General features: G+C 37.5%; 3 protein-coding genes across 3 annotated transcripts; 2 read left to right on the top strand and 1 right to left on the bottom strand.

Annotated features, from left to right (window-relative positions):
- Positions 1-73: 73 nt before the first annotated feature.
- LOC139940718 (protein TEX261-like) lies at positions 74-6,287 on the top strand. Its single transcript, XM_071937083.1, has 6 exons — positions 74-258; positions 1,164-1,243; positions 2,053-2,206; positions 2,427-2,494; positions 2,862-2,973; positions 3,389-6,287. Exons 1-6 carry the CDS (start codon positions 189-191, stop codon positions 3,505-3,507), a joined length of 603 nt encoding a protein of 200 aa, XP_071793184.1. The 5' UTR covers positions 74-188; the 3' UTR covers positions 3,508-6,287.
- Positions 6,288-6,430: 143 nt separating this feature from the next.
- Positions 6,431-10,772, bottom strand: LOC139940717 (uncharacterized). Its single transcript, XM_071937082.1, has 4 exons — positions 9,929-10,772; positions 9,268-9,467; positions 8,681-8,845; positions 6,431-7,739 (listed from the first exon to the last, which is right to left on the bottom strand). The coding sequence occupies exons 1-4, from the start codon at positions 10,199-10,201 to the stop codon at positions 6,872-6,874; spliced, it is 1,506 nt and encodes a 501-aa protein (XP_071793183.1). The 5' UTR covers positions 10,202-10,772; the 3' UTR covers positions 6,431-6,871.
- A 201-nt stretch (positions 10,773-10,973) lies between these two features.
- Positions 10,974-21,504, top strand: LOC139940677 (enolase 4-like). The gene is made up of 13 exons (XM_071937041.1): positions 10,974-11,078; positions 13,377-13,566; positions 14,158-14,286; positions 14,728-14,918; positions 15,555-15,694; positions 15,997-16,157; positions 16,505-16,633; positions 17,170-17,232; positions 17,533-17,697; positions 18,355-18,480; positions 19,018-19,210; positions 20,005-20,072; positions 20,297-21,504. The coding sequence occupies exons 2-13, from the start codon at positions 13,408-13,410 to the stop codon at positions 20,498-20,500; spliced, it is 1,728 nt and encodes a 575-aa protein (XP_071793142.1). The 5' UTR covers positions 10,974-11,078; positions 13,377-13,407; the 3' UTR covers positions 20,501-21,504.
- Positions 21,505-22,125: the final 621 nt, after the last annotated feature.

Raw genomic sequence — 22,125 nt, 5'->3', positions numbered from 1 at the left:
ACTTGTTTGAAATGAGGTGTGCTCCGTGCTGTACCTTTTTTCTTTTGCGTGAACTTTGACCCAATGCCGGCCGTGTACAAATTTGACATCGAGAGAGAAGTGACACGGCGGCGAGCTTTGCGTAAGATTCTGCGAAATTGTGCCAAAACGTTCACCAGAGAGGCAGGGAAACGACTGGATTCGTCAGGATGTGGTTTTTAATCATACTCAGTTGGTTAGCCACGTTTGTGCATGTCTGCCTGGCCACTCTGGCACTTGGTAAGAATTATACGTTTTTCACGATATTGGTGCAATTGATAACGCCATCCCATTACCTCACACACACAGGCCTAATTCATTGTAATTCCCCAACTAATGAATTAATTACATTTATAGCTCTTTGTTTTTTACTATTTCTATCGCCACCCTACTCAACTGTCTGATATCCAACACAACTGACAGAATTCTATCGGTCAAGTTACAAAAAGAAATACAAATTAATTACAAATTTCGTCTTTGGTTTTGGGACTTTGCTTTGGTTAAAAAATTAATTAATTAAACATTTATTGAATTAATTTGTTCATTAAATTTTAATTTTTCATGTAATTGATATATTCAAACAACAGATTTGTTAAGAGGTTGGAAAATATCATGATTGTGTGTATCATTGAAATAACTGTAGACCAAGTAATATTATATTATTAAATACAATATCAATTCATATTATCAATTCATATATCACTTATTAAACTTTTAAAGGGAGGTATTGAGAAAACTTTACATATTCTGCCACCAATTTTTCATTGTTTTATTTTTTTGTATTCACTTAACAAACAAGATATTCTTTTGAAGTTAAAAAGATGAGTGAACAATTGGTGGCAGGATCCAGAAATCTTTCTAAATGTGAAAATTGTGAGCTCAACTTAGCTTACTTAGGCTTACAGTACACAAAAAAATAAACCAAGTTAAAACCATACATGGGATTTAACCAGTTTTATTAACAATTGGTTCATTGATTGAAAGGTTCTTTCATCAATGAGCATGAGAAGTTGTTGCGAAAAACTGTTTCAGCTTTTAAATACCCTTTTTTCAACCAAAATCACTTGGAGGAAAATGATTTATTACCATGAATTGGTTTGTAGCATGATTGGTTGTTATGATATGATGTCCTTTTCTTATTTCAGCTGCTGGTCTGTACTATTTGGCAGAGTTAGTTGAAGAGTACACAGTTATTACTATGAGAGTCATCAGATGGCTTGTTGCTGTAAGTATATAAACAGGCTTTCAGTTAACTTGAAAGAACGAGGTGGGGGATGGATGGTAAACAAAAGCTCCATTCCTCTGTAATCCTTTTTGTAAGTGTAATGTGGTTTTACTTTAATCCACACCTAAGCTTTATACAAGATGCCCATTGACTACCAGAGAGCCCATATGACTTGCAAGTTGCATTCATGAGCTTTTTTTGTCTTGAGCATTTAATTATACAAGAAATCAAACAGCCCTTTTGAGATATAGTGGACACTGGAAGTGCTCTGTTTGGTTTGGGTTTAAACATACAAATCTTGCTGGAATTAAACTGAGTGTCCAAGTCTTCCACTTTCAATGCTTTTACACTTAAACGACAGATAAAACGGGTGTCCAACCTTTAATCAGGGTGTCCAAAAGACACCCAAACATCCCTCTGGATAACACTAGATGCCTGCCGCAACGACTCACCGTCAGTTTAGAGCAGTGCTCCATCTGGTCACTATAATTTCCTCGTAAAGATGCCCTTTACGCAGGAGAAAACGCCTTGATGCCCTTGCCCTGTAAATACCAAAGCATGACCTTGAACTTTGCTGTGGAAGGGGCACAGTAATCTCCCTCGGTTAAGGGGCACTTCTATGAGGAAAATGTAAATTTGTATTGGAACTTTGAAAAGGGCACCACAGCAAAAGCACAGGCATGGAAGCAATTGCTATGTGTGCCGTAGGTTATTTCAAGAACTGCAATGTTTCAAAAGTGTATCCTTCCTTTCTTGAAGTTATTGTCCACAACTATTGACACCTGACTTTTATTATTCTGTCTTCATAGATCACAGCAGGAATCTACGTTGGTTTGATCATCTTTGAAGACTTCCCGTACTATCTGACACTTACAGGATTAGTTTCAATTGGATTCTATTCTTTACTGCTCAAAACTTTCCCGTTCATAGAGCTATCTTCACCAGTCTTTATTCTTAGTTGCGGTAAGTTTATTCTACAGTGGAACAAAAGTATCTGTAAAGAAGCTTTGTTGGATCACTTTTTAGTACAGTTCTTTTTTGAATTACTGTTTTGTTGTAGATATTTGTTTTTCATTTTTCTTCCTTATTTAATTTGGTTTATCATCAACTCAAATATCATTTACACACCATCCATTGATTTTCAGTTATTTAAAACTTGCATCTTTATGCTTTTTTTCTGCAGTATTAGTGATTGTAAATCATTATCTAGCGTTCCAGTATTTTGCAGATGTGTGGCATCCATTTTCAGAGGTAAGCCTACATGTCTAAAACTGTACCAAGTCTACCTCCATCCTGGTCTTAACTCATGGGGCCCTTGACTGTCATTGCACGGTGTGCGCTTCAGCAGGGATGGTTGCTATATATATGATTATTATTATACACATTATTATGATTTATTTTGCCAAGATTTCAAATAACTTGCAGCAAAACCTAGAAAGAAATACTTGTTCCTGTTTTGCTTCTTATGATGTAATGGAAAAGTCATAAAAAGAATTTTCAACAAATAAATCTAAAATCAAGATCTAAATCAAACATGTTTATGATTATCTATTATTATCAAAATTGTTGTACAGTTCCATCTCTTGATGAGTTTGTTTGTTCTTGTTGATTCTTCAAGGTGATAGCATATTTCACAATGTGCCTTTGGTTGGTACCATTCGGATTCTTTATCTCACTGTCAGCAAATGATAACATTCTCCCAACAACACACATGCCTGCCACCGAAGGAAGTAAGTACATGATGGCATAGACTGCCTATAGATGGATTGCACTATTGGGTCATCGTACACAGTGTTTGATGAAATATAGATGTAGAGCGTACACGTATGCACTTTTGCATTGTTTATCATCAGATATGGCGGTTGATACACTTAGTGCAATCCATCTGTTGGTTTACCCTTAAAGGTTGAAATTATTTTGAACACTGCACAGTCAATACATAATTCATCAGAGCTTGACAGTTACAGGTTGGAAAATTTTCTTTCAGTGGAGGGGGGGGGGGTTAGATTTCATCTGGTTTAGGAATTCTTATCCAAGATGCCTAAAAATCTTGGAGGTAAAAGATGAATCCTGATTTGATAAGCCAAGTAGTTTTTTTCATGTTCAAATTTATTTTCACTGTGTTTCTCTTTGTTATCTCTGCAGAGAAATCAGATGATCTCGTCACAAGCTATTTTAACAAGAAAAGTAAACGCAGTGGGATTCTATCGGTATTTGACATGCTTAAGGAAACAATCATCCCAGAGAGAACTAAGCGTTTCTAATCCTCAGTCAGACCAACATGGTGTTGGTATCAGTTGCTTAGCAAATAGACCCATCCTATAGATCATTGTCATACTGCTACCATCTTGGTCATGTTCCCCCTATTCGTTAACAGCAATGAATGTATAAAAGCAACCATACTATTTCTCCCTCATCTCAAGCGTCAGTTTGGTTACATTGAGTGGAGTGAGAGAAAATCAAGATGGCCGCTCCATGAAAAATGTTTATAGCATGTATTGTAGTTCCCAGTAGACGCCATCTTTATGGGCAACTTGGGTTTTGGCTTTGTGCTGCATCAAGCATTGTAGTATTTCTAGTCTACACAGCCAAATGGTTCACAGGCAAACGTGCTGCAACGCAATATTTACACCTAAAGCATAAATTTTTGTTTTAAAACAGTGTTTCTTTGCCGGTGAAGATGGCTGCCCTTACACTGTGTGACGTTAAAGGGGAACTATGAACAACATGTATTGAACCAGTTTTGCCATTTCTTTTTGCCAATTAAAGCTATTTCCCAAAGAAAGTCGCACCTTTTCTGGAAAAGTAACGAGGCATGGTCAAAAGTTTATATGATTTACTCAAGTATGAAAATCATAGATTACCGCCAGTTCTTTTATTGTCTCCCAGCATTCCTACTTGGTAATAACCAAGTGAGAAAAAACCTCAGACCTTCTGCCACCTTCAGACAAGTCATGAATCTTAGTGATTTTCTCAAACCTGTTTAAAGGTTTAATGATGCTTAGTTTGTCTTGATAACTCATAACCTTTGGTATGGGCAAAAGTTATGGAATGAAAAAACTTGGGGATTTAAAAGTGAACATTATGAAATGAATATAATTGGAAAGATATTTTGGAAGCGGAAGTAATAATTCAAAGTATCTCTCGAAATTGTGTGGTTTCCTTATGCTTTTTGAACTAACGGAGTAAAAAATGGTTCCACAAAATGGCGGACTGTTTTAGCTCACAAAGTAACAACAAAACCAGACAATTTTAAGTGATATTTGTGTGAAATATATTTTATTTTACTTTTAAAACGTGTATTCCAACGGACCATATTAATTTCATAACAAATGCTTTTATTAGCCCAAAGCACCAAGTCCAAGGCAACGCGTCTCTTGAATCTTTCAACTCACTTCATTAACGTTTCATTGTAAAGTTTGATTTATTATTTTATGCAAAAGTGCTACATGTATCTGAGCATTGAACATTTGAACTTGAATGGTTCATTGCTGTCAGGTACGGACTGTAAAAATTAAAATTTAGACTAAATGTTTTGTGGACCAAGTCTACTAGTATGTGATATGCATGTAAATGTCATTGATAATTACAGAGTAGAGCCAGTCTCTGTATTTTTTTTATTTTTTTTTGAGGGGGGGGACTTAGTTTAACTGTATTTTTGCCAAGCATGTAGTTTTGTACATAGCTTATAATGTTAAAATGAGAAGTCAAAGATATTACAAAGTAAATTGACTTTTTAAAACAACATTTGAAAAAGTAATATTGCATGTAACAATGTTGTGCTTCAGTTTCTGTAGACAAGAAGTCTTCACATTTTTAAAAATCATTCTTAATATTAAAAAAAAATGTTAGTTATAGTTAGTCTTTGGAATTATTTTGGCATACTGACCTCTTGCATTAACATCTGACGTAACTACTGTCTGCCGTGCGCGCCATTGATGAGTCAAACTGACTGTACATTTTACATGGTAAGTGTACATGGTATGTGTGAATACCGCATTGCCTAAAATGGGCTGCGCACTAAGATTATTGTGATGCTGATGTCGGATGAATTGAGTCATAGAGGGGATTCAAACTAGACAAACTATTATTTTTGTACACGTTTAAACACAGGGTTTCAAATGTACGCACTTGCACCTATGAAGTGATACATTTACATGTGTGTGTGGTATGCTCAGTTATAATAGTCTTATGGCAACTCATAATCACAAAATAATTTATATGGAGTTGAAAAATCAAGCCATGGTCTACTTTACAATCTTGTGAGTATCTGAATATGTTTGGTTCATTTCTTCAAACAATGTTTGAGTACTTTTGGAATTTCCCTTTCATAAACCTGTTTCTTACAAAGTACTTTTTTTACTAATCTCAACTATATAATTGAAATGTTTAAATGTTGAGTCATATTTGAGGAGATTGAGCATTGTAGGTGAGACATTTTGAGAAAATATTTGTGCCTGCAGAGCTTACTTTAATAATATTTGCAATGGTTATAACCACTTCCTTTAAAATAAAATTATAACAATTGAAATAATGTGTACTTCTGAGCGCAAACTGTATTTCAATAAGATTGCCACAGTTGAGTACAATTGTGCTTTCTTAAAAAATGCATTGTTGTATTCAGATGTTGTAACAAACATCTCTTGACAAGTTAAAGTAAGTAAAAGGTAGGGTCATAGATTGGATTTGTGAATGTAATGCTGATAATGCTGATTTGTGGGCAAAGTTATTTCATAATAAAGATACGATAAAAGTCACATGTGACAGTTTCAGTGTCAACCTATTGAGATAAAGACGAAAACTGCCACATTATCACAAAAACATTAAAAGTTTATACTTGCAACAGTGCACTGCTTCTCATCAAGTAAGTTTCTATGGGTCTTTATTTTTAAGTGTTCTCCAATCTATGACTCGACCTTTAACTAAACAGTATTTGTCAAGGGAATTTAATGTTATGTTTATACAATAAAAATAATCAAAACTGTAGAAAACTGTTTTTGTAGCGAGTTTTACTGAAGCGTTTATGTTTGGTCACAACAATGTGTCTTTTGACGATGTTTAGGTGTTTGCCAAGTGTTTCAAAAATTAAGGGATCTTTTTTGGACCAGTAGATGAGAGGAAGAGTTGTTACAGTTTTTATTCATTTTACACATTTGTGCTTGTCAATAATGATCAACTTGACAACTGTTCATTTTCATCAATTAAATTTATTTTGTTTTTATATTGGCATAATGTACAAAAATTAGTTTAAAACATTAAAATTGTATACATTTTTCAATAATTCAAATCACTTAAACTAGAGGCAGAGTCTATTTACAAATATTTTGTCAACTTTTGCGTTCTTATCAGAAGTGTGATCCTCCGGAAATGGGTTTTATCCTTTCCAATCATTCCAATTGAGTGTACTCATTGATCAGGCTCAATTGCTGGTCAGTTGATACCGATCAGTTGATCACAGGATTAATTGTGATTAGTAGGATCAGGACCGATTGTTGATCAGTTGATCAGGATCAACTGTTAATCACTTCAACTGATAACCAGTTGAGTTTGATCAGGATCAACTAGGAATCAGTTGGTAAGGATTAACTTGTAATCAGTTACTAAGCTTGTAATCAATTGATTTTTTTATCAAAGGACTTCAAATGAATATTTATAACTATGTCCCTCAATAGCCGGGAACGTAACAGGTTTAGATAGCTCTTTCATCATCTTAGAGACTCTTTCAACATCAAGATCATGCCAGTTCGAGCTACTGTTCTTACTCGAGTGAGAACTGGAGCTCGTCTCCAGCAACAAGCGAGCGTTTCCCGGGAATAATTTGGAGTCCAAACAGTCTGAGATGTGAGCGTACATCTCTGCTTCTCTCTTGACATCATCTGAGAATAATCTGCGGTGTTGCGCATCGATAATGTTCTTGCATTTAAACTTTAGAGGACGCTCATGTGGGGAAGGCTTGTGGTGAATAACTTGCTCAACAAGATCATCGGGTAAGTCTGGGATGTTGGCCGATTCCAGTCTAGATTTGTTAAAACCATTTGATGCGTTGACGGCAATGCGAGGGATGTTTTTGGATTCCCCTGCACCTTTAGTCTTTGGTACCTCTTCATGTCTCCTGCCTTGCTTAGCCCTTGGTGACAACCCCTCTGAGACTTTGCCTCTTTCTTGGACCTTAAGTTGCTCCTTAGTAACTGGTTTGCCTTTTGCCATACTGTTGGCTTTATAAAGACTATTTGTCCCCTTTTTCAAATTGTCTTTCTTAACCACTACTTCTGGCTTAGATGTCCGGATTAATGGAGGTCCGATTGGCTTTGGCTTCAATCCTCTCTCGTCAAGCCAGTTTGTGAAAGACAAACTGCCGTAGAATTCTTTCTCAGCCAGCTTGGATTCCTCCTCGTCTTTCTCATCAGCTTCCTTCAAGGTGCGGAGGTACTTCAACTTCTCCATCTCACCAGCTTGGTATTCTTTCCCCTGTCTCCATCCCTCAGATGCTAAAATACTGCAAGGAGAAACAAATCAGTACAAATCCTTAGTTTCAAAATAATATATAACAACATACTGTAACTGTATATGACGGTACATCTAGACTTGTGGAAAAGTCAGTAAATGACTGTTTTTATGATAGCGTTCCAACTGTCTCTGTGACACAGGCGATGTTTAATTCTTAAATTATTATCATTATTTTTTTAAGTTGAGCTGTATGGATTTTAATGCTGGCTTTTTATCCACTATTTGTCGTTAGATTACGTCTATTTTTATTGAGTCTCATTCTTTTTGGTTAAGTGCTGGTTGATTGTTTGCTGTTTTGATTGTTTGTAATTCTTGCACATTAATTACCTATTGTGTGTTTAAACTGTTTCACCCTTTAGCTATTTTTATACTGTAATGTTCTAGTGCAATTCAACCATATCATTTGTCATACTGTTCATTCCTTTGTAGTGTTTTTATGAAATAAACCAAGTTCTCGCAAGATTGCTGACTCCTGCTTAGGCTGTTGCTGTTGCGACTATGGCCAGAGTATTCAGGGCGCAAGAGCGGTGATCTTGCGAGAGCATTCTTTGTCACACAGAGCTACAGGGGTCGAAATTAAGTGTATTTCCATGGTAGTCAGCAGGGCTAGTGACCAATAATTTTTAGTAGCCCTGATTAGATTTTGGTAGCCCGAAAGCCACGTTATGTCTCGCGTCACGGCTCAAACTTTACAATACACCAATAACATAGTTCTTTATTGTTTGTGATGATGATTGTTGCATTATTATTCAACTAGCCCGTCGGGCTATCAAACTGGAAAAATCAGTAGCCCGGATGTAAATCTGGTAGTACCGGGCTAGCGGGCTAGTGGCAATTTCGACCCCTGGAGCTAGGTACTGTGTTTTATGCTATCATGACATTAACAACTTGCAACAAGTCTAGATGATATATTGAGCATTCTGCACTTACCGAGCACACCTCCGGTGACCCCATATCTTGGCATAGTCCAGTGGGATATGACCTTTGTCATCTGGTAGATCAATGGCAGCATTTGCTTTGATTAGCGCCTCTAAACATCGAACACTGCCCTCAATGGCAGCCTGGTGTGCAGGTGTCAAATCATCTTCATTCACTCTATTGAAATAGAAATAATTGAGTCTTATTAAATAAAAATAAAAAGAATGTATTCAAGCTTTTTAATCAATTTGTTTGGGAGGTTGGGTAGTCCATTTAGGAACCCCGTTCATGAATACTGACTCATTGCGGGAAAAAAGTTTCAATAGGCCAAACTTGAGATAACTTATTCCACAGTTATACTTGAATGTGAACCGAGTTTTGATTTTGTGGCTATTTTTGCAGCATGTTTTGCAGGAGTAGAACAAAGCTCATATGTTGCGGGTCATTTGTTGCAAATTTGTGACGTCAACATTTGTGCTACATTCGCAGGCTTTATTGCAGGAAAAAGTTTCAAAAGATCAAACTTGAGACATCTTTGAAAAGCTGAGACATTTCCCCATCAGTTATCTAAGGTTTGTAAAGATTGACCTAAAACTCACAATGAAGGATTAGCTCCTTGATCAATCAAATATTGAAGACACTGTAGAGAACGCTTCCCTGTACGACTGTTGATTGCCAGATGTAGCGGTCTCCATCCTGTGGTGCTTGGTAAATCCACATCTACACGATACCTCTCGACCAAAAGCTTTAAACATTCTATGCGACCATGGAGTGCTGCCAGATGAATTGCTGCGAGTCCCTGAAAATAAAAATTAAACATTTCAATTATTGACTTTTTCGTTAACTTGATGAAAAGTTACATTCCATTAACTAAAATCATCAAGACTATCTGGGCTCAAATCGTCACTTATGGAAGAAGGGAATTCTGCGCTTAGGTCAAACATTTTTCAATGGTCTGCAAGGAATTTTTTGTTTGTGCATGTGCATACTCAATGTTACTCCATGATGTTACTAGGCTTTCTTCACACACACGGCTAGCGCAGAAATGCAAGTATTGCACAGTAATAAGAGTAGAATGGTGATTGAAAGCAGAGCCATGAAATTGGGCCCTGTTACATGTATATTGCATGAGTTGATTCTAAGTAAAAGTAGAGCTTATCCCTGCTTATGTTTACATGGCTTATTTGCGCACCTGATATGCAAAATTATTGCAATGTTTGATTTTAGTTTATTTCAAAAGCAAGACGTTGGTTTGCTCACATTGCGATCATACAGAGATGGATCTCTCCCGGATCTTAATGACTGTTTCAACCAAGCAGTGTCTCCAATAGCAGCAGCCATAAACTCGTCATTGTCAGAGTTCTGCTGTCGTCCCGATGAAGTGCCACTCAATTTCTTGGTGCTTTGACGGGCTGCCATATCTTTCTTGAAATTAACACCTTGCCTAGAATCCAGTAGTGAGTTTGTTGCGATGGAAGAAGGCGTCTCTGACATAACCGAGGGGGCTAGATGAAGTTTCGGAGGATGGCTCATTCTAATACTTCATTCAGAGACTTCTTGGGTTGGTTGGCCATGGTTAGTATGGTTTCTGATGAAGGCCACACAGTTCTATCAATCAAGGGAAGGCAATTGAAGACTTTGGACAATATTTAACGATGGTTTTCTTGTTGAAACGTCTCTCATTTTCTTGTTGTGTTGTGATGTATGAACTTGGCTTTGTGTGTCACCAGGCATTTGTTTCAACAGTAACTTGCTCAGCCATTGACTTGCTTTGTCTCGATAATCCAAGGCACGTATTACAAAAGTTGATCAATCAATCAATCCAGAAGGGTGGGGTTCCCTGGAATTGAAGTTTATGCTGCAAATCCTCCTCCAGAAATAGAAGCTGCTTTTGTTGAGGTCATTCTTATTAACTGCAGTTCATTCACTGAAGACAAAGTTTTAAGCTTTTATTGTTTTACCATGGTTTTACTGAATAATAAATGTCAACAAGACTTGAACAACAACAATGTGTATACAAATCAAACCAGTGTGTTGGGATCAACAATCACGCCCTACATACATGCACATGACATGTACACCAAGCTTCATGCACACGAAGTACATGTTGTGCATGCAGCACGCTGATGTTTATAGTTGGTTGCTATGGTGTAACTTCCGGTAAAGTTATTGACCCAAACCAAACTAAAATGTTTATTTTGATTTAATTATGTTTAAAGTAAGGAAATATTCTATTATGATACACAATTCCTTTAACTTCCGAGGAAATATAAACTGTCATCTTCCAAAAAAAATAAATAAATAAGCTGCTTAATTAATTATTCCCACAATGCAGTTCGATCCACATAGAAACCAAAACCCAACATGGCGGCGTACACGAATCTGTCAAACTTCTGAATGTGCCCAAAAAGTAAGTCTTTAAAGCTCTTTAAACTTTTGTTTCGTGAGATGTAAAATGTTTTCTACGGGTGTGTCTATAAGTAAAATGTGTAGCTTAAGCTGCGTGGCAGTGCATAAGTTTACGCACGTTTTAAAAAGGGATTTTTAATAAACGAATGACCAACGGGCAACGTCAACGAACGAACGGGAGCGCGACCGGCCGGCCGGCCGGACTTCCCCCCACCGCGGCCGGTCGGTGTTGGGTGCGGTGAATGCAGTACATGTATCAAACTACTCGTAACTCGCTCCTATAGCAGAGAGCGGCCCGTCCGAGTGGTGACAGCGCAAAATGTTTTGTTTGCTGCCTGACGTTTCAATCAACTCTTGCAAAGGCTTTACTTAGTTGCGATAACGTAACCCTCCTGCCGACGGCGTAGCCGGAGGGTTACGAGTCACTCCCATTCGATGCAGGGCGAAATATTTTAGTCAACTGATTTGCTCATTTTTTTCCACTTTAAAAAATAATGACACAAATTCTATGAACACGAACTTAATCCTCAATGTCTAATGAATAACATTCAAAAACACAATTGAGAAAATATTTTTAAAAAAAAAGACAAAAACTTACCAGATTCCGGGAGCGAAACAGTCACAAATTTCCCAGGTTCTATTTTTGAACCTGTCGCTGGTTACCATGCGCTGACCCCAAGCGCTGAACCCAACCGCAGGTACCAGCCAATTGAATTGACTACCTGCCGACGGAGCCGCAGCCGAGTTTGACTAAACCATTCTGTAAAAGGGGTGTTACAAGGGGTGCTGCAGTGGTGTGGCAGTGCTTTAAGTGAGTGAACAGCGGGCATAGTAAACGGACAGCGCACATGCACTGTCGCGTTGCCTTATAACACCCCTTTTACAGAATGGTTTAGTCCAACAGCAATGAACATCGGGAAGTCACAAAATGGCGAAGCGACTGGTTCAAAATAGAACCTGGGAAATTTGTGACTGTTTCGGGATCTGGTAAGTTTTTGTTCTTTATTTCAAAATACTTTCTCAATGGTGTTTTGAATGTTATTCATTAGATATTGAGGATTAAGGTCGTGTTCATAGAATTTATGTCATGATTTTTGAATGGGGTAAAAATTGAGCAAATCTGTTGACTAGCTGTCGAAATTGTACGTGTTTGACCATTTTGCCCTGCATCGAATGGGAGTGACTCGTACCCCTCCGGCTCCGCCATCGGCAGCAGGGTTACGCTATCGCAACTAAGGCTTTACTTAGCTTTCAGTAGGGAGGTTGATGGAAACTGGGAAAGGCCTCAATCGTGATTTGTATCTGTGTGTACACAAAAAGTGCTTGTGAAAACTCACCCAAAAGACATCATTTAAGTGCCAATTTTGATGTACAAAATCATCTGTGGTTAGCTGAAGACATTTCCTTTCACAATTAAGCAGTTTTTTCTCGACGATTGATTGGAATTTTAAATTAAAAATACAGAGTTGAAAATAAGAAAATAAGCGCGTATTACACCGAGCCCATTTTTGGTCACGGGAAAACTCAATCGATTTTGGGTTGAAAATGGGTTTTTTAAAGTGAGCCTTCTTGTGGCCTCGATAGCCTAAGGTCACATGAGATATGTTGATATTTTTGTAGAGGAAGGTCTGAGGAATTGATAGGTACCAAATTTGACAGAAATTGATCGACATTTGAAACTGTTTTAATATCGTTCATTTTATTTTGTTACCAAAAGTTGAGGTTTTACACACAAATTTACATAAAAAATCCTCAATTTCTCAAATATGGAAACTACAAAACCTATACAAAACTCATATTTTCTGAAAGCTTATACCTTCGTGATCATGTGCATAATCTTTGTTTCTTTGCTAGGTAGCTGCTCATAGCTGCGCATTTAAGATTTAGAGGAGGGGGTCCTGACAGATTTGTTTGGCAGCCTATGGACTTGCGTGTATTGAAGCGTGTATTGAAGCTTGGGGTTTTGATAATATTAAGGCAATTAATCAAACGGTTTTGCAAGCAAATTATATTATAATTTAAAAAATAGAGTATAAATAGTAACAAAAATGATATAAATTTTGTTTTCACTTTAGTTTTGAAAGATATTTATTCAGTTAAAAAAATGAACTTGTCCAGTCTTGAATTTACTGTTAAAATTCTAAAGTCACTCCTTTCAATTCAATTCATCAAGTTTAACTTTATTTTTTTAAATCCTTGCTCTACAGTCATTAGGAGTGAAAATAAGGATGTTGGCAACAACATCTGTGTAATAAATGACTTCCTAATCTTAACGCCTTTCTTTTAATATTTATTTTAGGTTTGTGTAGCTATACAAATAATAGGACATCATGTGTGCGAGTAGGGCATCTGAGAGAAATGCCAGGGAGTTTTATGACACCAAGCAGAGAGCGGTGAAATTCTACAAGGAGAATGGCATACCAGAAAGACTGGAGGAGATTCTTAACTCCATGTTTTATGAAAACCCTCCAGATGTTTACGGCCGATTGGTAAGTGGAAAACCAGGGTACCAATTCTCAATCTCAGTTGCTAAGCAAAGTGGGTAGGCACACGTAGCTGTGGGGACTTTTTCACCGCTTACTGACCGATTTTGTGCTTACTTTGCAAGTGTCCATTTCTATGCCCTACTAGAGCACCAAAAAAGGCACGCCAAATTCCAATGCTTACTTTCTTGAAATGAGTGATGTTAAGCCGCGTTATGAAACTGACTCCTGATGTATACAAACTTTCACTGCACTACTTCACATCCCTTTCCCCCTCCCCCCTTTTGATTTAAATAAATAATAATAATAATTTGGGGGGCTAATCATCCTTACTCGCAGCTAAGAGCTGAATTGCGAAGGACGTTGCTACAATGTGTTCGAGAAGCAGGTATGCAAGGGCGCCTTTGGCTGCCAGCCACATCAACCCATTATGACCACGGAGCACAGCCAAGATTGGAAGTGATTGATTTTTTTTCTCGAGGAAGGAAAACTGGATGGTCTGGAAAACCCTCGTTGCACAGCAGAGAACCAACGCACAGCTCAACTCACATATGCCACCCTTCTATTAAAACTGTCTCTCTCTCTTTCTATCTGTAGTCAGAGCATTTTGAGACCTTGTCTATGCCACCAATCATCGATAAGATAACAGCACGAGAAGTTTTAGACAGCAAAGGACAGCCCACTGTACAAGCTGAGGTTCACTGTATTGTCAAAGGACTTGAAAAGGTATCTTAGAGAATCAATCAATTGCAGCAAAGAAATCATCACACCCACATTTCAAACTTCCTCCATACAGCTCCGCTCATCATTCCTGCTATGGTGATTGTGCCTTCTCTGTTTGTGCCCCAAAATTTTCTCTCATCAACAATGTGATTTCGGACTGTGAACACATTCAAAAGTAGATTGGAAACATACCTATTTAATTCATTATTGCTATTCTGTTGTTGTTTATTCCTATTCGTTATTTTTAAAAACAATGTGTATGAAGCAATATATGAATGTTGTAGATTATATTACTATTTATTATAATATATAAAGCCAACAAACTTGAGTTGTACCAGTTTTGCTCCATTACTAGTACCTGTCCATGAATTAATCAAGGGGTGTGTCCCCTACAATTCTTTCCTCTAACTCACTGATTGTTTTTGTCATTGTTAATTGTTGTAGCATGTTTCTACTGTAACCATGGCCAGTACAAATACACTCATGGAAAACGCCCCCATTGAGAAGAAAGAAGTCGATGAGAAAGAGAGACAGGACTTTGTGGATGCAGCTATTCAGTTTATTCAAGGACCAATCAATAACTCTGTTAGTGGTGGTTGTCCAGCCAATCAGAGAGGAGTTGATGAAAGTGTTTGGTAAATATGTTTTGAAACTCATATGAAATAAGGGAAAAACTAGGTAATTTTCATGGCTCAAAGTCTGCATGCTTTTAAAGTATTTTTTCATGCCCGTCTGCTTGATTGGAAAATCATCTAAGCAGATAAACAACCAAAATAATCACTTGATAAGCAATTGATTATATTCTGCAAATTTATTTGAAAACATAGGATAAGGCCGGGATATAGCCAATTTGAAAGGTATTTGGTTTGATCAATCTTGATTGGTGAAAACAATTTCAAAATCTCACACATGTGACCACGATCAGGTGGTAGAGGGCTAACAAGTTAATCTGGAGGTTGTTGGTTCAAATCCCGCTCTAGTAAGTTTGTCTTTGTTGAACCCCAAATAGTTTAGTAAAAAATATGCAAATTAAATCTATTAAATCAGTGCGATATCCGCTGCTAAACTATAGAACTATTTGAACTGCCATTAGCTACCGGGCAGTCTCCATGGTATAGTTGGTAAGACACATGTCATGCAAATGTCATGGCTTCAAATCCCACTCGAGACTTAGTATGCAGTGCTAACACACATCAGTATACACCTAAAATTAATTATGGTGTATTTTATTTTGTTCAACTGATTCCATTTTTGTTAAATCCCTCCCTCAGTGGACTCCTTGAGAAATTCAAGAAGGAGAAGGAAGAGAAAGATCGTCAAGAGCAAGAGAGAGCCGCTGAGCTAGCGTCTCCGCAACCAGAACCCGTCAAAGAAGAGAAGATCATTTCACCAAAAGGAAAGAAGAAACCAGGTATGAATAGCTTTGATAGGGTGGCATGTCTGAACGGTTAAGAGCGTTGAATTCAAATTCTAGCTTCAGTCAGACAGAAGGCAGGCCAGGAAATTTGTTCTTGAGGAAGCACAGCAGTTTTCCTCTAGTAAAGGGATATGAGGAAAATGTAAATTTGTATTGGAACTTTGCAAATGGCACTGCAGCAAAAGCACAGTGCACCACAGCAAGTGGCTGTGGGTAATTAAGAGGCCTAAGAAGGAATCAATTGTTCAATCAGTTTAAATAGTAAAGTTGCAAAAATGTTTTGTTGTATTTTTAAGGGAGTGCCAAGTCTTCTATGGTCGTTGCCGAAGAGCCCAAGGAAAAATTACTCCCAGGATGCAATGCAGCATGTGCAGTGTCACAAGCTGTTGCCATAGCAGCAGCAAAATTACGAAAAATAGAGCCTTTCCAGCATGTGGCAAGTTTGACCTCGGCACAGGTGAGATTTCAGTTTACTTTCAACAACATTTACGTACATGATAACCAATCCAAACCATGAGAATTTATATACAGTATTTTAATGGTTATGTTTTTTCAAGTGTTTGTGATGGACTTGTAATAAACTAATCCTTAAGCTTCACTTGAAGTGTGAAAGCAAAGCCAATTTCGAGGCATTATAATTAGAAAGCAGTTTGAAAATGAGTGTTTGAATCAACGAACTTGCTTCCCATTCACTGTTCCATGAAGTATGAACCTGGCTTTATAATTTCTCTCAGAGAAAAGTCCTGTCTCTTTGCCAAAGTGATGATTTGTAACTAGACAGATCAATGGTTGAATTCCTTACAGGAACAGCAGGAAGTTGAACTTCCATCACTGATGGTAAATTTGCTGAATTCTGGCAAGGCGTACCCGGGCAAACAAAACCTGATCAAGGAGTTACTCATCATTCCTAAACCAGGAAAGACTGTCAAAGAGGTAAGAAATGTTTTACTTTAACAATATCATGTAATTTTCTTAGGCATTCTTAATCTGTTTATCTTAAATTGTTCTGTATTTATTTTGCTTAAATTTTTAACCTATGTAAAGCGCCTCAGGACCCTTTGGGGTTAGGGGCACTATATAAAAGCTGTTGAATTATTATTATTACCCGTACAGTGCTTCACTCGCATCGGTGTATGGGTAAAACCACTAATATTCTTTGTCCCCAATGCAAACTTAAAATCTATTACTTTTTTTGCGATTCCAGCTGCTAAAATATAGGTTTTGAACTTCCTCTGGCCAATGGGCAATCTGGATGGTCAAATGAAAGACATTTTGTCTAGAATGCCAAAGGTCGTGGGCAGATTTTGTTCACATGATTGGAAAGTAGAGTGTACAGTGCTTTACGCACATCGGTGTGTGGGTAAACAAAATAGTTTCTTCTATTTTTTCCTGATGCAAATTTAACATTAATTGTATTTTACACTTGTACATTGCAAAAACCATCAATGATATCTCATTTTATTATCCAGTCATTGAAGCAACTGACAGCTATCCAGCTTCAAGTCAGCAAGTTGCTGTTTCCAAAACAAGGGGTAAGTTGTTGTCTTCCGGAGGTTACAGGTTCAAAGGTTGAAGCCCACTGAACAAAATGGCAACTTAGGGAGACTGCCATCATAGGGCTAGATAGCTGAGTTAGTTGAGGGTTGGCATGTTAATTGAGAGGCTGCATGATCCCATTTTTAGTAAATTTGTCTTTTCTTTTTAAATTTTTACAAATTTCTGAACACGAATTGAGTGATATGTGATAACTTTGCAACCCTGGTGTTCTTTTGCTTGTAAATTCTGTCAGTTCCAAAACTTCCAAATTAATTTATGATCCTCTCCTCATTCAGGTGGCAGGTTCCTACGTGAATGATCTAGGTGGCTATTGTCCGCAGTTTGACCGTCCAGAACAGTTACTTGACCTTGCCCAGGAAGCTATGACCGCCTTAGAACTGACCCCAGGGGAAGATGTCTTCATTGGGATTAATTGTGCCGCTCAGGAGTTCTTTGATATGGTAAAGAACATTCTTCTTTTTGTATATTTAAAGGCACTGGACACTATTGGTAAATACTCAAAATAATTTTTTGGCTAGGAACTTACTTGCTAACGAGCAATGGAGAGCTGTTGGTAGTGTACAATTTGTGAGAAAGACTGCCTCTGAAGTAATGTAATTTTTGTGAGACAGAGTTAATTTATCAATCAAATATTAAAAGGCTTCAGGCCTGAAGCCTTTTATTAGGCATCTGAAAGCATGCAAATTTGTGCAACAAGGGTGTTCATTACAATAATGAGATTTATATTCAGATGAGCTTTGTTTTGATCAGTATGCTTTGATCTTCTTAAGGAGAATTTAAATTACAAATAGATTGCGAATTCTATAGACCGTATTGAATATGACGTCACCGCTCAAATATTTGCCCTACAAGATTGCATCTGCGATCGTGTGCGTGTGTGTGCATGCTTGTGCCGTAGAAATCAAACCGAGAGTGCTGCGTGTTTCTTGATGTACGCGTTTTGACCTACAAGATGGCGACTTTCATAGCAAAAAAGGGTTATTCAGTACAGTCTATTGGTTAGAATTTGGAAAATCAGACAGCAGTTTGTTAATAAAAGAACCTTTAGTGTGTTTACTCATGACATTTTAAATTTGTTATTTAATATTTTTTCTCAGGACAAAGGAAAATATGAGATGGTCCAAGGAATGCTAAAGTTAGCAGATGACATGATAGAAGTCTATGCTGACCTTATCAATCGCTACCCAGCAATTATCGCTTTGATTGACCCCTTCAAGAAACAGGTGAGACATCTTTCAATAAAAACAATCAATACCTTGAGGGAAATAGTTACATTTGAAGGCAATTGCCTTGGTGCCTGATCTTTGCCTTGGTGCCCCTTGAAATGTTCCAGAACAAGTTTACTTGTCTTTCATAATGATGACCTTTACAAAGAAAAAACTGCCTTGCCTTCAAGAGAGCAAAGTATTAGGGCTGGGGCATGTTATTTACTGTCGACTGGTTAATGATGAGAGAAATCAGAGGCAGTTTCCTCTATGCCCCTGGTCATTGCCTAGGTGCCCTCTGGAATAATCCAGTACAAACTTACATTTCTTTTACAGAGGTGCCTTTCACTATAAGAAATTAATCTTTAAAAGAAAACAATTGTTCAACAACCGTCTTAGTGTTGCGCACGGCGAACATGCAATTTTGTGTTTCCCTTGTCATTCTTTGCAGTACACATTACAAGGTAGTTTGCTCTGACACTGTCGTTGGAGAATAGAACATTTTTAACCACCTTCCAATTCTATGTTTAACTTTCTCTTTAACATGATCTTCAGGATGTTGAGCAATGGAGCAAACTTTGTGAACGTTTCAGTGAGCAATGTTTCATCATTGGAGATCAAGCGTACCCTAGAGCAGAGAGAATAACCCTGGAAGTGTTGGGAGGACTTCGCTCCACTGCTGTTTCCCTTAAACTACAACAAATGACGACAATTAGCAATATCATCGATGCAGCTAAATGTGCCCAAGGTAGATATTCATGCAATGAACTGTATTTTCTACAAATATTGGATGCATAGTGTCCAATAAAGATTTTGAATCTGCAAAATAAAGGATAAAGTTAATAAAAAAAAACACGCACCCTCACCTGGAGAGTGCCCAAGGCGCCAGGAATAATACAATACAATAACTTACAATTTTGTTCTTGGCAATTGATGTTTAAATTACAATTAGGGAGAAAAGGCCTGAGACATCAAATGCGTTTTAAGCTGGGATTTAAAAGTACTTAAGGAACTAACGTTTGAATGTGCAGTGGTAACAAATTCCACAGACGAGGAGCAGCTGTAGCAAATTCCCTGGTCCCCCCACCTCTTTTGGAATGTGGCTCAAAATTTTAGGGGCTCTTGATGATCACAGACCAGTACGACCACCAAATAATGACACATGATGCATGTTCCACCAATCAAGTGACAAGGATCTATCTGCATGGTATATTAAATATTGTCGACAAGACCTTTTGTCGGATGTTGAGGCTCTCAAACCATGAGCCTTGGAATTCATTAGTAATGCAATCTTGTGAGTTGTCATGATTTTTGCTGATTTCAGGATTTTTCACTTATCTCCTGGTAGCGTAAGATTTTTACAGAAAGACTTCGCCTTTGTTATGACCAGACCATGAGGTATCTGTTTGAAACGATGCAGAGAGTCTGTATACCTCTGAATTGCAACATTCTGTAAAGGCAAGGCTTCATCTTCACTCCAATCTCACTCGCTTATACCCTCTTCTTGCATTTCACATACATTTATTTGTTTATCTTTTACAGAAACTGACTCAGTTGTCATGCTCACCAGTGTACTTGGGGAGAGTCCAGACAGTTTCCTTGCTGATTTGGTAAGTACTTCGTCAAAGGCTTAAAAAAAGCTAGGGTTGAATCGTCAGGCTATTTATTTAATTTTAAAATTAAATTTGGCACACGAAACTACTTCGTTAGAAAATAGGAAACTGATCGACCAAAAGACCCAAAATACAACCTGATAGGGTGATATTTCTTCCCATTTCAGAAGTCAAAATTACAACATTGTAGTAAACCAGTTTATTTCAACCCCATTTGTTAGGCTGTTGGTATAGGTGCAAGGTTTGTCAAGTTTGGTGCCGTCAACCGAGGTGAACGGATCGCTAAATTCAACCGCTTGCTTGAGATTGAAGACATTTTAAGATCTCTGGATATAATCCGCACAAGAGAGGAATTTGGATTCCCTGTGATCAAGCCCCCAGAGCCTGAGATTCCCCCTGGGGAGGAGGTCGACACCAAGGAATGAATTGAGACTTATTGACATTGAACACTTCATCACTGAACGCCAAGAGATCAGAGTCCATCAGGGCTCAGATAGGTACTCGTTGAATTCAGTTCATGCATGGTTACCGCACTGCATGGTTTTAAAGTTAAACATACAGCACAGTTACTTTTGAAACACAGAGGAAACCAATATAGACCTGGGCTTAATCTTATAAAGCTGCTTAAGCACAAAAATAGCTAAGCACAATAACATTATGCTGATTAGAATATGATTATCATCCAAACTACTATGTCACATGTACAATTTGTGGCTGGTATCCTGCTCATTTCTGCTTAGCAGACATTACTTTTTGCCTGAGCAGCTCTTTGAAATTGTGCCCAGGTTTTCAATTAAGTCATGATGGCTCTGCATATCCCAAGATTCTGCATTTATAGTAACCATTCTCCACTCACAGGGTTAGCGCAAACTGTCTGCGCTTGGTATTTATAAAAAAGAACGCTTACTACATGAAGCACACATGTGGATGAGAAAAATACCTTGCTAACCTGATTTATATACTTACGTCAAGTGTGAATTGTTCTACTACTGTAAGCGCTGATTTTAATCTTGGGTAAGCAGAGCTGTACTGGTATCTTCTAGTAAATAATTTTGTTACATAACCTCATATTAACAAACGTTACATTCTTAATCTCATCTTAAACCTTAGGGACTTGTCACTTGAGGCAAGTTTTACTGGCAATTCGGAGGCAACCAATGTCACTACTGCAAAAGAAACACTTCAGTAGTACAACAAAAATCTTGAGAACAGTGTTATGTTATCCACATTGTTGATAGATGACAAATCAATAGAATTTTGTTTTTTTGGGGGCATGGAACGTTGTCTATAAACTGCCTCGTGTGACACGACCTGATCACTGCTGTTAAAGTTATTTATCAGTTTTGTTAGTTTAGAGCCCAGTTCATACTTCCTGCGATTGCGTTACGAATTTTGACGTCACAAATTCGCAGTGAGTAATTTGCATCAGTTGACTTGTGTTCAACTCCTGAAAGACATTCGCTGTGAAAACAGCCCTGTGTCGCATTGGCACACGTGAACTGCAAGTATTCCTTTGAAATAATGGCTCGATACTCTGTTGATTTGCATAAAGCTTTCATTTTATTTTCAAGTTTTCCATTTGTTCAAATTTTAATCATTCATTGTTTTAAAATAGAAAATGACATTTTGTATTTGGCTGTTACATACATTTAAGATAATTTAGGATTGAACAAAGACAAATTTATTAGAGCAGGATTTGAACCAACGACCTTTGAGTTCAACGTGCCAACATAGAGACGGCCAACATAGGGCTAGACAGCTTAGTTGTAGAGCGCCACCATGGTTCAAATCCTGCTCTTGTAAATTTGTCTTTGTTCAATCCCAAACTATTTAAGAAATTTACCCAGTCAGTTTCCCTCATGGTTTATAACTTGATATTTCAGGTGTAAATAGTTATTAGAAAAAGTGTGAAGATAGAAAATATTTCTTTTAAAGTTCACATAGTTTATATTTTGAATACTGCTTGGTTGCTCTACACATATTTGTGTAAAAAATGTATTTAAGAATTTTGTATAAAATGTATATTGAGAAATATTTGAGAAGCTGTGAA

The sequence above is a fragment of the Asterias amurensis genome, chromosome 8 (assembly GCF_032118995.1).
Source record: "Asterias amurensis chromosome 8, ASM3211899v1".
Lineage (NCBI taxonomy): Eukaryota > Metazoa > Echinodermata > Asteroidea > Forcipulatida > Asteriidae > Asterias > Asterias amurensis.
Note: the sequence above shows the minus strand (reverse complement) of the source record. Positions and strands in the feature narration are given on the sequence as shown.

Coding starts and splice junctions, on each gene's coding strand:
- LOC139940718 (XM_071937083.1), top strand. CDS start 189: ATGTGGTTTTTAATCATACTCAGTTGGTTAGCCACGTTTGTGCATGTC. Junction 2,495..2,861: donor TGTGGCATCCATTTTCAGAG/GTAAGCCTACAT, acceptor TGATTCTTCAAG/GTGATAGCATATTTCACAAT. Junction 2,974..3,388: donor CATGCCTGCCACCGAAGGAA/GTAAGTACATGA, acceptor TTATCTCTGCAG/AGAAATCAGATGATCTCGTC.
- LOC139940717 (XM_071937082.1), bottom strand. CDS start 10,201: ATGAGCCATCCTCCGAAACTTCATCTAGCCCCCTCGGTTATGTCAGAG. Junction 9,468..9,928: donor CATCTCTGTATGATCGCAAT/GTGAGCAAACCA, acceptor TTTTATTTTCAG/GGACTCGCAGCAATTCATCT. Junction 7,740..8,680: donor GGTCACCGGAGGTGTGCTCG/GTAAGTGCAGAA, acceptor TTCTCCTTGCAG/TATTTTAGCATCTGAGGGAT.
- LOC139940677 (XM_071937041.1), top strand. CDS start 13,408: ATGTGTGCGAGTAGGGCATCTGAGAGAAATGCCAGGGAGTTTTATGAC. Junction 17,698..18,354: donor CTCAGGAGTTCTTTGATATG/GTAAAGAACATT, acceptor ATTTTTTCTCAG/GACAAAGGAAAATATGAGAT. Junction 19,211..20,004: donor TGCAGCTAAATGTGCCCAAG/GTAGATATTCAT, acceptor TATCTTTTACAG/AAACTGACTCAGTTGTCATG.